This window comes from Ornithodoros turicata, chromosome 3 (genome assembly GCF_037126465.1).
Source record: "Ornithodoros turicata isolate Travis chromosome 3, ASM3712646v1, whole genome shotgun sequence".
Classification (NCBI taxonomy): Eukaryota; Metazoa; Arthropoda; class Arachnida; order Ixodida; family Argasidae; genus Ornithodoros; species Ornithodoros turicata.
Genome location: NC_088203.1, coordinates 45,807,194 through 45,821,921, shown reverse-complemented (window position 1 = coordinate 45,821,921; position 14,728 = coordinate 45,807,194). Strand labels below are relative to the sequence as shown.

Here is a 14,728-nt window from a genome sequence, read left to right as displayed (position 1 = left end):
TAAAAAGCCCTTAGCTTCACGAGTCTTCGATATCTGTCGAAGTCCATTTAGCGAATGAAAGCCACATTTTAACGACCATTATGCTTAGCAGGGCGGACGTCTGGCACAGTATGTTGATTAGTGTGTTATCAGATTAGTTCAACTTGGGTGTTTGCATTTTTTATCCAGGTTAGTCTGAGTTCGCTGTTTGCAATTCCCTTGGCGTGACTGCATTTTCGGCGGCTTATTTTCAATAGATATCGACACTGACTTTTTCTAACGAAAGATAATGACCAGATAAACAATTATAAAATTGCAGAATTGTTACAGTTGGCTACAGAATGAACGTCATATGGTTGTGTGAAACACATAAACATTAACTTGTATCGCCGATTTCTTCAACGTGATCCGCAATGTGGGCTTAGGAGGCAAAGACGCTTCGACGGCACAGTCTGGTGCCGGCGAGACTATCTCGATACCCCTCCCCCTCCAAATAAAAAAGAAAAAAAGAGTGCCCAGACCTAACCTAACCTAACCTAACTTGACACTTCCTACATTTCACAAGGTGGCAACCTCCAAATTCGTTAGGCTCAGCACTGCCGCGGTTCTGCTGCTGTAGAAGTGCTTTAGGTTGTGTTATACAAACACATATACAAAAGGTTCTAAACCACACAAGTTTATGACTCTTATATCTCCTTACATTCCAAACGCTTTCACTAATTTTTAAAACCCACTGGTCCCGATAACGAACAGCGCCCCCGAGGAACTCTCTAGGAATGCAGGCTTGTCCACTGGGTACATGCAACTTTTACTGAGGACTGCTCGCTGCGCTGCAAGCAACAAATAAATGACACACACGGAACAAAGGACGACACCTAAGCGCTTATAGCACCCGATTTCATCCCAAATTCCAGATGAAACAGAAACATATGGTTGTCCCCATTGCCCCTCCTCAACACACATTACATTTGGCGCAAATCGAAACTTCAACGTCCGCCATCTAGCAGCGCGGACTAACTCCAGCCGTTCGACAATTCCCGGGGAAGGGTGGCGCCTGCAGAACCACGCAATGCTACGTCATACCCAACTTGCGGATTACTCGGATTGCATAAGAAAAGAAAAAACACGCCCGTCCGCTTTGCTACCCTGATAAGCTGCCGCGCGCAAAAGTCATGTCTTTTGCTGTGCTCCTGATGCGCGTGGTTTCGGCTCATTTGCATAGAAAAATTTGGCCGTGAATCATCAAAGTATACGTGCCTGTTTCGTTTTCATCTTTTTTCTTTTTGCTCAAGAAGGGAACTTTAACTGGCTCCCATTCTACTGTCTCACATTAGGGCGGCGCCCTGGTGCACAACTCTATCATATTTGGAGCAGGAGTCTGGGTAACACAAACAAAGCTGTGTGTCTGGTTGTTTGTCTTGCCCAGACTTAGGTTTCACGTATGGTGCACGTATAACGATATCATTCGAGATTAGCGTTGGCTAGGAGCGTGCTATGCGGTGAAGTTCATTTTTAAGAGTGTGGTGATGGTGATGATGAAAGGGCTTCAGGTATGATGTCTCACATTACCAGAAAAGCATCCAATTACAACTTTTATAATTGGAGGTTGACGTCGCGAGACAACTGACATCATGAACGACGCCACAGCGGTCGGTCTGTGGATTGCTTTTGCGCACCTGAGAATTCTTTAACGTACGATGAAAGCTCACCACACAGCACCCCGTATTTAACGTCCCTCGCGGAAGACGGCGTGTCTAAGCAACTTGTACCCTGCCACCAAGTTGCTGGCGTCCTCGGCCGGGTTAGAATCCGCGATCTGGGGATCAGAAGGCGAACACGCTACCGACTGAGCCACCGAGGCCGGTTCTAATTAAAAAGTTACTTTACGAACAACAACAAACACTTTATTTGAGATGATGAATGGGCAGTTTCATCGCCACGGGCGATGCTCTACCCCATTGCTGCTGGCGAAATGGGAAATGCAATAATGAGCCCGTTCACAATAGGGATCAAAGTCCTATGGTGTCAAAAAAGAATAAAAGAGCTTTGAGGGCAGAGCGTTGGTGGGCTGGACTTGGCCAGGGATCAAGCAATTTCGAGAGTGAGGCTGAGCGAGAGTGCAGCTGATTGAGACACGGAGAGTGCGGTTCAGAAAGGTTAGTGGTGTGGGCAATGAAGAAGAATGTGCTCTAGATCTTCTAGAGCACCGCAGTGACAGCTTCTGGGAGAGTCAACTTGTCTCAAGCGGTAACGCCACTGACCTGTAAAAGTCACATCGAGTAGCATTCGATGAATTAATGCAGGATCTTGACGAGAGGCGTTTCGTGGCATGCGGAAAGCGAGCGTTGGATCAACTCTTCACAGTGTAACCCAACATGTATTGTTGGGTTACAAGTGTGTTCAGTTTTTGGACTCGCAATCCGAAAGAACATGATGTTGTTTATTAGAGAATTTTTCGGCGGTTGAAAAATAATTTCGAGTAGCTGTGCAACCTTTGGTACTCGCAGCTGAAATACAACGACAGCTGTGTCGCTACGCAATGTGGGCAGACAGACATTAACAGATTCTTTGTCTGTGTTTGAGAGTTCCTAACGTATATTATGTTAATATTTTAAAATTAACTACAAATGCATTGCATATTGAACCCTCCTCAGATGTTTAGCAATCTTTACACCTTACTTGCCCCTTGCCAAGATGCATGCGTTCCTGGCTAACACTTTCACCAGTGAACGAATCTATCCTGTCAGCCTCACCGGTGACGTCAACGTGGACGCCAAGCGCAACGGGGTCTTCCTCCAATGGATGCGAGAATTTCTCGATTTCTACCTCGCGTCATCTACCCAAGAATCCGCCTGCAGAAGTGGAGGTTGCCTTTCTGAGGGATGTGCCATATGGTGTATTCACTTTTACTGTCTCCACATACTACACTGCCCATAAGGCACACCTTACGGTACTTCCACCCTTCAGCCCTATCGCTGTCGGTGATTTGATGCAACTTGCATCATACCCGCCAGTTTTTTTTTGTTTTTTTTTTATGTCTGGGGGTAAAGTACTGCGTCATGTCCCAACCTGCAGTTGACAATACAAATTCGCTGATCTAGGACCGTACTAGCCTCTGAAGCGACTATGGTCTCGCGGTATACAGCAATGCTCCTTCGGGTCGAGTTGTTCTCCAGTATGTAGGTTAATAATACGTACAGCTCCCGCCAACCTTAACAATAACACTGGAAAAATTCCGTCATATGTTGCGAGCGCGATAACAGCCACCCTGAGAGCACTTGGTGAATGTTAAGTGAACAAAGTCCTTGCATTGAACTAACAGAATAATTTGGTTCAATTAAGATTTCTTCATGGCCCCAAAGGTTGCTGTAATCGGGATCGGGAACGAGAACACATTTTTTCCAGCGTTATTATTAAGGTTGACGGCAGCTGTACATTAATAATAATGCTTGGTTTTGTGTTCCGAGCTAACTGCGATCAAGAGAATAAAAGAATAAAAGAGCTTTGAGGGCAGAGCGTTGGTGGGCTGGACTTGTCCAGCAGCAGCTGTCGAAGCAGCTGCGGACGGCCTACACGATTCTCGCGTAACGTGCAATGGTCCCCGTGCACCTTTATTTTACTTTATTTTTCTCTTTGCTTCTTTCTTCTCGGATCACGTGGTCGGTCTATGGATGAATTTTCCCGACTTCTGGAGTTCCTATAGTGTGATAGCTCACTCCCTAGCGAAATGAAAAAAAAGTAATAGACAATGTGTGTGTGTGCAATAGACAATGAACAATTCCCCGTCAGTCTCGCTCGTGCGAACTCGGTGTATTTACGGCGTTTCCAGTACTTATTTTCCTGTAGCCACCGTCAGCGCGGCCGGGCGCCGGGGGAGGAGCATATTAGGGGAAGCTGCGATCGGCCCGCGTGACGTTTCGTGACGTTGCTTCAGGGCTGGCAGCCATATCTCTGCCAGGGAAACAGAAACGCCTTCTTGTCGTCACATACTTCTCAGACGGACGTCGTGCGTACGTTACTCTCCAGGATCACGTTGCTTTCAGATGTCTGCAAGAAATCACACCGCTCGAGCTGCCGGAAACAAATGCACGGGCCTGAAATACGCTACCATCAGCCATCGTTCGAGGCAGTTCATTAGCAACGACCATTCACTCTGCGCTACGTCAACCGATGATTTGGCCTTGGGCCTATATTTATCGCGAAAGCGACGTGTCTATTTTTTTTTTTTGTTTGTTTGGAGAGGGGGGGGGAGCTCTTTATAGGAGCAGTCTGATTCAATATCTCCCCGTTCAACACTGGCAGAAGTCAACAGATCGATGCTTGGAGAATGAACTATCCTTTTAACGTTTTCTGGAATCTCTATACACAGCACACATGCAGCATTTACACTGTGGAGGACGCGTCTCAAAACAACCTGTGCCCTGCCACCAAGTTGCTAGAGTCGATGGCCAGCATCGAACCCGTAATCTTGGGATCAATAAGCGGACAGGCTAACAAATGAGCCAGTGTATGTAGGTTAGGTTGTAAAGGAGCCTACTTCCACAGGTAGATGCCCTAAACATGAATGCAGTACACACAGTGAAATTCTTGCCTCTAAAGATGCTTCCTCAAATATTTTCTTCTTCTTCTTTTGTTTAACTGGCCATCCCCAACCGTTGTGGACAGCGCCCGCTAAGTGACACTTGCGCTCAGAGCAATAGAAAACTGCTCTCGCGGCCGTACTTTTCAAGGGACGGTGATTAGAAATAAGTTTGCGAAGACGTTTAGAACCTATGCGAACCGAAATTGCAATTATATAGATGATACGCTTTATGAAATGCTTTCGGTTACTGAGATACTGAGCATTTTATGAGGCCAATCAGTGGAAGGTACGGCTATTATGCATTAGTCCAACATACGTAGTATAGGAAGTGTTGCTCCGGAAAGAACATTATGATTTAATATATCGGGCTGTGCGGTATGTATTATCAAGATATAATAAGTACTTATTAATCCAGGGAAATGTATATTGTAATATTTTCTCGGATTTATGTTTAGGATATGTCGAGTTTAGCAATATACCGATAACCTAGTTGTGACTGTGTAAGCTGCAGTGTCCTTGAGCGGAAACATATCGGCTTACTGCAGCAACAGACGCGGACAATGTGTTAGAACATAAATGGAACTAACCACCTGCAGACCCCCTGCTTGTACCAACTACCCCGCTTTGTCCCTCTTGTGCTTTAATGGGAGAGGTGGTCCTGATGTCAATTTTCTTAACCGGAATCATGACGACGTTGCTACCCTGTCGCGCTGTGTGTTAGAGTAGTTGCCTTCATGTCTCTGCTTCGGCTTTGGCGCTTAAAGTGGCTCAGTTGCTGTGACCCTGTCTCTCACTTTGTTATAGGAAAATTTAATGAGACAGGTATGAGACAGGTATGGTCACATGTGACGCAACGATTATGTACAACAGTTATTTACAACATGGCGATCGATGAAATGATATGATATAGTTCACGGCGGCGTGCCCTTGATCGTAACGCAGCCACCTCGGGCTGAAAGCGACGGATGGAAGCGCCATCGACGAAGAAACCTGTCATCTCCAATAGCGAACAGTTCCCGCTGCAACTCAGTAGTGAGCAGTATGCGCGCTCTCCGCACCAAGCAAAAAATGGGCACATCTCGACGACGTTGCGCGACTGCCTTACAACGAGCCTCCCAAAGCACAACCGCGCCGCAAGCTGTGAGAAGTACACTAAGGCGGTGTGGGTGACGTTGGTTAAAGCGCACTGGGCATACTATGTTCGTGCTTCGTCGGACAAGGTTCCAAAAGACGCGAGCAATGCGGCAGGCAAACAACACGTGCATGTTTGTCTCACGTTCACTGCAGTAAGGGCACAAATCTGTCGCTGTTACGTGCCACGAGTACAGGCGGTCCCGTGTGGGTTGCACGCCCCACGCGAAAGACCACATGGTGTCCCGCAGAAATCCAGGGAGCCATGTAAACACCGTCCATGCTATGTTTGACGCCTGCTCAACACGCACTCGAAGGCTCTCGCTCGCTGACACGGAGTCCAGCAACAGCGCACCAGCCATCGAAGAGGGGGAAGCCGCAACGAGGCTGCCATCAGGAACAAGGGGCGAGAGCTGTTGGTAGTACGTATGAACCGCGGCGTGAAACCCCAATGGTGCTACCGCCCGTGAACCACTGACAGGGTTTGGCCCGAGGAGTTCCACCCAGTAGGTGAGCAGCACTTTCGCCGGCGAGTCTTCCTCAGCGTGCACAATTCGCAACGTGGTGCTGAGAGCGATGCCCCGATTCATAAGCCCGATATCTGGAAGGCTCATCCCGCCCTTAGAATTCGTAAATGCCAGCATGGTCCGTAGGACAGGGCCTCTCCGCTTTCTCCAGAACAATGACAAGAGGCAAGAGTGCACCCGAACGACGACTGCACGTGGGGCAATAGAAACGTGACTAAGATGCCACAAGCGTCCCGGTAAGACAGTACGTGCGAGGAACGATCGTTCACAGTACGACAGGTCATATGCCTGTGTCGCATCACACTTCGTCTGGAGCTCCTCCAGCGCCCTGAACCAGTTATCGACCTTTGGGCCGCGGCAGTCGAACACAATGCCCAGTATTTTTAGTGACGCGCTGAACTGGAAAGGCAGTGATGAATACGGAGAAAAGCTCCCGAGTGGCATCAACTTGGTCTTGGCGAAGTTGAGCATCCCACCGGAAAGTGCAGCATAGGACTCGTAGACTCGAAGGACCTCAGACGCAGAGCTTGCATCCCGCAGAAGAACCGTGATGTCATCAGCGTACGCACTGACCTTCCATTCCCCGGATCTGGGAAGCGGAAAACCGCGAATGCACGGGTTGGTCTCAATGTTCCATAACAGGGGATCAATTGCCAAGGTGAACAGAGCTGGAGAGAGTGGGCAGCCCTGCCGTACGCCCCTGGAGACTGGGAACTCCCTAGACAACTGCTGCATCATGTACAGGCTGCTGCGATGATTGCGGTACAGCTTGGCGATGGCACTGATGAGCCATCCAGGGAACCCGTACTCTCTGAGGACAGCGAGCATGTAACTATGCACCACACGGTCGAATGCTTTCTTCTGGTCAAGTGAAAGTAAGCAACCATCCGGTACACGTGGAGTGGCGTAGCTCAGTGCGTCTCTCAGCCCTGACAGCGCGGTGTACATCGTGCGGCCTGGCACTGAACAAGTCTGAGAATGGTGGATTACTGCCGGGAGAACATTTTGGATTCTATTGGTCAATACGGAAGTCACTATCTTGTAATCGCTGTTCAGCAGCGTTATTGGCCTCCAGTGTTCGGGACTACCAAGGTCGCCGCTTGTCTTCGGGAGCAAGACTATATGTCCATAACCAAACGACTCCGGGAAGTCGGCACCTTCGAAAGCCCTTCGAACAACGTCGAAGAGGAACTCCCGAATGCAAGGCCAAAACGTAGCATAGAATTCGGAAGAAAGCCCATCAGGTCCTGGACTCTTGCCAACTGCCGCACATCGGACCGCCATGTCCAGCTCTTCCAAACGCACAGGATGTTCTAGAGCGTCGTGGTCGATCCGGGGAAGGACCGGAAGCCCCTCGAAGAATGAGCTTCGCGAACTGCTGACAGACTCGTCAGTGTACAAGTTCCGAAAAAAGTTTTCAAAGCCGGCGAGCACCTCCCCGGGGTCTTCAGTCACACTGCCGTCTGGTCTTCGGAAACGAGGAAGCTCACGCTGTTCGGTGCGGCGCACGGAATCCAGGTACCGGACCACGCCAGGGCCAGCAAGCGCCTGAGACCTGAAGTAATTTTGTCGCGCCCGTCCAGAAGAATCTTGAAGCAGTAGACGGTAGCGGTGCTGCAGCGTCGCGAGATACTCCTCCATCATGGGTGTCAACGGCGCTCCTCTGCTCACAATACGTATTTTGGCAGCTAAACGCGCAAGCATGGCTGTTCGCGCCCGCGCTTTCCGGCGTCCCCACGTCTGAAAGAGGTCGCGCACCCAGACTTTGAACTCATCCCACTCTGCTGGAGTTGGCGACCGACTTGCTAGGTACTCTGCGATTTTACCCTTGATCTCCGAAACAACATAGTCGTCATGGAGAAGCGAAGAGTCGAGACGCCAACGCACTGCATGCCCAGTGCTGCCGGGAAGCTGTGAAACATCTAGAATCAAGATCACAGCATGATGATCACTAACATGAGCGCCGAGCTGGGCAGTGCTGATTACGCTGCAGCCAGTAACGTACGGCTGAAGGTCCCCAGGTATGTAGAAACGGTCCAGACGGGACGCAGAGCCTGCACGTGACCACGTTGCCACGAATGTATCCCCATGCACCATCGTCCAGGCGTCGCGCAGACGGTGCTCTTGCAGCAACCGACGGAGCTCACGCGCGTTCCAAGTTGGGCGTCCGCGCCCGGGGCCACGAACGTCACAGTCAGAATCCACCACACAGTTAAAGTCACCACACAGGACGGCACCACTAGGTGGCATGAAACTCGTACGGAGGTGATAAAAGAAGGTGTTGGTGTCACTTGTGCGGGATGGAGCATACACGGTGATGAACGATAGCTTCTTCCCCTGGATAATGAAGTCGAAGCGCAGGGCGCGACCTTCCGCATCATGCCTCGCAAAGCAATGAGATTCTAGGCTCGGGTTGAGAACCACAACGCCCACACCACTCCGATGTACAGTCCCGAAGCTGAAAAACGCGCGGACGTTGCACCTCGCAGTAAAGCCAAAGACGTCAGCATACCTTGTGAAGTGCGTTTCTTGCAAGAAAAGTAGATCGCAGCTCAGGCTGCGAGCGAACTGAATAACGGAGACCTGTTTGGCAGGCGACCGGAACCCTTGGACATTTAAGGACATGACGCGGAGAGCCATAACAGTGAGGATGAAAGAGCTGGATACACTCATCATGATTCGCCGTCAGACGCAGGCGGCATGTGGACGCTAGGCGGGGAACCCGTACGTGATTTCGTCCGACCACACTTCTTACGCTTCGGCATGGGAGCAGCCGCGTCCCCAGACGAAGACAAATGCTGATGTTTTGCGGCTCGAGGCTCAGAGGAGTTCTCATCGACGTCCGAACTCGCGATGGAGTAGAGGGACGTTGAAGAATCATCCATCCCGTCATCATCAAGCACTGGCCAGGCCTCTGGGCCCAACAGATTGCAGTTTTCTTCCGTGCCTGCTTCAGAGCCACTGAGCTGGGGAAGACCGCCAGCCGCAATTACTGGCACTGTGATGTCGGGCAGCTTGTGAGTGCATGACGTGTCCAAGCCCACAGAATCAGGTACCGACTTAGGAGAAACAGCATTGTCCGTCACCCCAGCCGCCGATGCCAAAGCCGGGAAGTCGGAAACGCTATCCACAAAAGTAGGGGTAGCTGTAGCAGCAGTATCGTGGGCATGATCTCCGGTATCAGGCACTGCCGGTTCCAAAACTGGGAAGCTAGTAACACTGTCCACAAGAGCACGGGCACGACCTCTATTATCGGGAGACGGGGACTTGGGCCTTGAGTGTTCCCCTTTCGCTGCTGAGGAATAGGACCGACGCAGGACGCAGTCGACTGTGGCATGGCTCTGACCACATCGAAGACAGGGGGCTCGGCAGCCCACAGTTGGATGACCAAAGACTCCGCATCTCTCACAGCGTGATACCTTACAGTCGCCTCGGAAGTGGCCTTCCGAGCCACACCTACCGCACACTTTCTTTAACCCTTTGTAGTCTACCATAGCACGGTCCAACCCAACCAGAAGGAAGTTTGGGACCGGCTTCCTCATATCGAACTTGACTACTCGGATTCCGTTGCGTATAGTTGGGCGGTCTTTGTAGACCGGGAACGAAAGATCCTTCACTATTCCATACGGTGCAAGGGCCCGCACAAGTGCGTCATCCGACACGTATTCTGGTAACCTTTTGACTGTCAAATACGTGATCCTTGAGCTTGAAACTGGGTCAAGAGGGACTTCCTTGTCTTCATACACCACCTTTGCGGCTTCGAGAAGAGTATCACGGGCTCGCCTATTTTTGGCAAGAACTTGGAAAGACAGACCACCCTGGTGTTGAATGGAGTGTACATTGTCGTGACCTACCAGGTCACAGACGGCATCCATGACGCCATCTACGGAGGCCTCGTCGGGCACGGTGAAGTTGAAAGCATGGTCCTTTGGGGGCCTTACGGTGCTTAGCGCGCTGGACAGTGCGGCGGACATCGTGGAGAACCCTGGGGTGGACTACGAGAAGTCAAACCCCAGGCAAGCGAAGTTAGGCTTAGTATAGCAGCAGGAGCAGAATGAGCGAACGTCTGTACAGATCAACGTCGTCGTCGTCGTTCCCTCTCTCTTGTCTCTCACTTGATGAGCATTTCACAAGCAGCCATGGGTCTCTATATACCGTAATTTACACTTTTTCATTTGCAATTTATTTGCATGATATGAAGATGTGAACGAAATAATTTCATATAATTTATTGTATAGCTACCTGGAGGATAGAGGAAGTCGCAATTACTGCTGTCGACTAGTTACATGAATAACGAAAAAGTTATTTTCAGAAAGAAAAAAAAGCTTCCAAATATGTAACTTTCGCCCACGGTCCTCTCAGACGCGGTTCCACGACACTGTACTTAGGAAAATACACAAAATGCAGAAATGACAATGTCCACTACCCCATACCGGGTGTTTCACGAAGGTCCCCCGGCTGAATGATTCGTAAGCAGGTGGAGCTATCGAAAGGCTTAGATTTCAGTGATCATCCCTGAGACATCGGCCAGTAACTGAGCCGTGAGCGGCTCATTTCCATACGCTCATTAATTAAATCAAACGGCTCACTTTTAAATTTTACTTCGGTCGCTTTGGGAACCTCTGTTTTACAGATCGCAACCATCAGCGAAAAATGTTCCAGAAAAGAGCCCGACACTTAGTGCTCGACACTTAGTGCTTTTTAGGGTAATTAATCGGTTCAGGTTTACATATTTCTTGCGCTGAGCAGCGTACCAATGCGCACTTTCGGTCAGCTGTCCGGCTGTCAATTACGTATTCATCCGTTCGGTTCACACGCGGGGCTGGTGGAAGTGTGGCGAACTCTCTTCATTAAAGGAGCAATGACGTCACATTTACCGTGGCTAGAAGCCCTTGCCTCATCTGTGAAGCTGTTCATCAGGAGTCACAATGCAAAACATTTCCACTGTGCGGCGTATTATAGCAGCGCAATCGAACTTACAAAAACAGTCTGAGAAAGCAGCTGCGGACGGCCTACACGATTCTCGCGTAACGTGCAATGGTTCCCCGTGCAACTTGATTTTATTTTATTTTTCTCTTCGCTACTTTCTTCTCGGCTCACGCGCCGCATACGCATGTTTAAGCTGTGCCGCTGAACGTCACGAGTAACGTGTCCCGGGATCAACGTCTGCTCGTTCTGGGATGCTTTCTTTTCACGAGAGAGGATTTTTCAAACGCGTGCGGAACAGACACCTCGCACGCGCTCTGTGAGTCACGTGCGCACGTCGTACTTTCGCAGGAAACTCATTTATTTTAAAAAGGGTAATACCATCTGCGCAGGGACCCTTTTAACAATGAATCACCAACCAGCACAAGTTTTAACCCTTTTTCAACTCCCTTTATTCGTCGCAGAACACACCGAGCCGAAAAAGAAAAAAAAAATGGGGGTAGGCTCAGTACTCCCTTCGATCCGTAATAAGGCTCAGTTTCGAATGTGAATAGGAGCCATTACCAAAGTGAAACACACGCCTAGAGATCACTGACGATTTCACAGTCGTCAGTGGAGGCCACCGATCAAAGAGCGTCACAAATCGCATTTCTGGCACGATAGAACAGAGTTACAGCGCAGCATCCTCATGCTCGGATTTGTTCACAAGAGAAAGAAGAGCGTCTTTACCGCCGGTCAGAACGACTGAAGGAATAAAAATGAGAACAACATCCAAAATGAAGAAAAAGTCCAGCAGATGTAACGGAAGGGTAGCTTCCTCCAATAGCATTCGCCCAATTACATCCGAAATTCAGACGAGCGCGTTTCACGATAGCATTGATTTTGGACGCCATTACTTTCAGAGACTCATGAAGACCGACGGTCACGTGCGAGCAACGGTTGTTTATGGACCTCCGCTACCTTCCCCTGTGTTACTTTGTAATGTCCATTAGGCAAACTGCAACATGGACGAGACGGGGAAAGAGTAGTTACCAATCTCGTGTACACTTTGAGAGCTAGTGTGCGTGGCGGGATTGCAAAATCATGCCCCGGAATTAGCTTTTCATTGCGTTCTAAGCGCAACAATTTATACGAAGAATAATTGCGGTGAAGAACCGTGCGGTGAAGATGAGCAGGCCAGTCCGTGAGTGTTGGAAGGGTGAAGAATGGATCGCTGCACCGGAATGGCGGAACTTGACACAACAATGCGCTGCCGTCAACCGTCATTCAAGAGGACATTGTTCTCGTTCCCCTTGTCTTGAAGACTCTTAAAGACTCCTCTTGTCTTTCGTGACACCTATGCGGCTATGGTAATTGTCACAAAAAGGCGTACGCCTCGAGCTGTCCCCAAATAAGGCGTGAATGCATTATCGTTAGGTGTAATGTTTGGCGGATTGCGCGATATGCAGTGAAGTCACTTTTGTAGACCGGAGAAGATTTCATTAATGCGAATAGCATATGCGGCGGGGTGAAGCCCAAGTCGTGAGGAAATTGGATCGTGCTGTTGATTGAGCCGTTCGTTTCCAGGTTGGCGATGCATCCGTTTCGTCTCGATGTTACGAATAGAACGCATTTGTTCTCTGACTGTTGAAGGGGAACGGTCCAATATAAATGCGAGGAGTTTGTACGAAGAAAAATGACACCCCTACACTTACGCCGCAGAGGACTGACAGTGCAGTTTCTGCGGCGTTATCACTCTCGTGCTTTTTAGCAGTACTTTGTTTACTTTGTTAACAGTATGTACACCTGAAACGTTCACAAAACTACAGAGCTTCATCGCACCTGACGCTTCTAGCCAACGAGATGGCATTGTCCTCTCTTTCAATTTGTTGAAAAAGGCAGATGTACGCCTTTTGTGTCGCCTATGTGGTTGTGGTCCCTAGAGCGCTGTGTGGGGAAGTTAGCGACAATGGACGAGCAGGAAATGTCCCGTTACCATCCGTTAAGACTTGTGTCACACCAGTCATGGAGCTTTGAACAGTGACAGTCATTTTGAGGGACGGAAGTCATTTCTGAATCACCTGAATTATTCGAACACGCCTTCGAACCTTCCTCGTCACGTTCGTAGTGGGGATTCGTCCGGCACCACCATCCCTCTAACACACCACAATTGCCATAGTATACCTGTAGAGAGCACGAAAGAGACCAGAAACTCCACAAGACATGGCAGTCACCCGCCCATCCCCATCCGTCTACGAAACTCCAACGCGAATGATGACAGTCGAGCTCACGTCCCTTGTGGGGATAGAGCCTTTATCTAGACCCCGGCTGACTTCACAGTTGTGTAGAATGTCGACCTCATCTATGTTTTCAAATGATTTCAGAATACATATCAATGAGGGTTCTCAGGCAGTAGCTAAGGTGTAACCTATCATTTTTGTGTTTTGTCTTAGTCTCTGACTTCCTTTAATTATTCGTGCAGGTGACATTAGTGAAATGGAACGAGCCGTACCAGAAACTGGCGTCATGTGACAGCAGCGGCATAATCTTCGTGTGGATCAAGTACGAGGGCCGCTGGTCCATCGAGCTCATCAACGATCGCAACACTCAGGTGACAGACTTCGCGTGGAGCCACGACGGCCGAATGGCGCTCATCTGCTACCGGGACGGCTTTGTACTCGTCGGCTCGGTCGCAGGGCAGCGCTACTGGTCATCCATGCTCAACCTCGACGCGGTCATCCTCACCGGCATATGGGCGCCTGATGACCATCAGGTTAGAGACACAGTTTTCGAACTTGTCTTTTTGCAAATATTTGGAGACGATCAGCGGGATAATTTAAGCGAGGAACGAATTTTCGGTTGCATGAAAAGGGCGTGCTTCCGTATCAAACATGCCACCACAAAGGTGTCGTGCCTCAAGCAATCGCCCTAATAATTGGATTAAAGGGTCACAAAAGTGGTTGGCATTTGTGGTATCCAAGACTAGTGGGAGCAGGTAATTTATGCCAATTAGTTCGAATACACTCGTGCTGCAATGCAGGCTGAAGTACAACTAAGAACTATTTTACGATCCGCAAAATATCGTTTGGAATGTAAGGCGCGTGGAATGAAGATTTCACACCAAAATCACTAATGAGTACATCAGAATGCCGAATAGATACTAACAGTCTCAACAATGCAAGAGCTTCTTGTGCATACACATCCACAATCTGGTCTATACTGCCCCGCTCGCTGTGAACAGCCAGAGCGAATCATCATCAAATAAAGTTGCTGTTGCGTACCGGCGAGCTGTACCTCTACGTGTCAGCGTTGTGTCCTTACGTCACAGCCAAGTCCAAGATCCCCTCGTCAGGCGTTGACCGGACAAAGAAAAGCTGGAAGGGGACGTTCCCGCAGTATATTTCCTACTACAGTTGTGTTGGGTGTTTGGCTTGGAGCGTGGCCTGGTGAATTTAAAACAGCCGTTTGGGTCTCTTGGTACATCGTCGATGCGGTTAAAAGCGCTAGAAGAGGAAAGGACGAACTACAAACAACGAGCGCCAAGTCTCAAACCCGCTGCATCAAGCAGGCACAAAGTTTAGCTCGTCGTCACCCAATATGACCG

The 14,728-nt window shown here is 49.4% G+C and overlaps 1 protein-coding gene across 2 annotated transcripts in view; it reads left to right on the top strand.

Annotated features, from left to right (window-relative positions):
* The window catches only part of LOC135388455 (tubby-related protein 4-like), a 128,774-nt gene that overhangs the window by 19,714 nt on the left and 94,332 nt on the right, over positions 1–14,728 (top strand). For both annotated transcript variants that reach the window (XM_064618029.1, XM_064618028.1), the window contains exon 2: positions 13,607–13,897. In XM_064618029.1, coding sequence (XP_064474099.1) covers positions 13,607–13,897 — 291 coding nt within the window. The remainder of the gene's footprint in view (positions 1–13,606; positions 13,898–14,728) is intronic.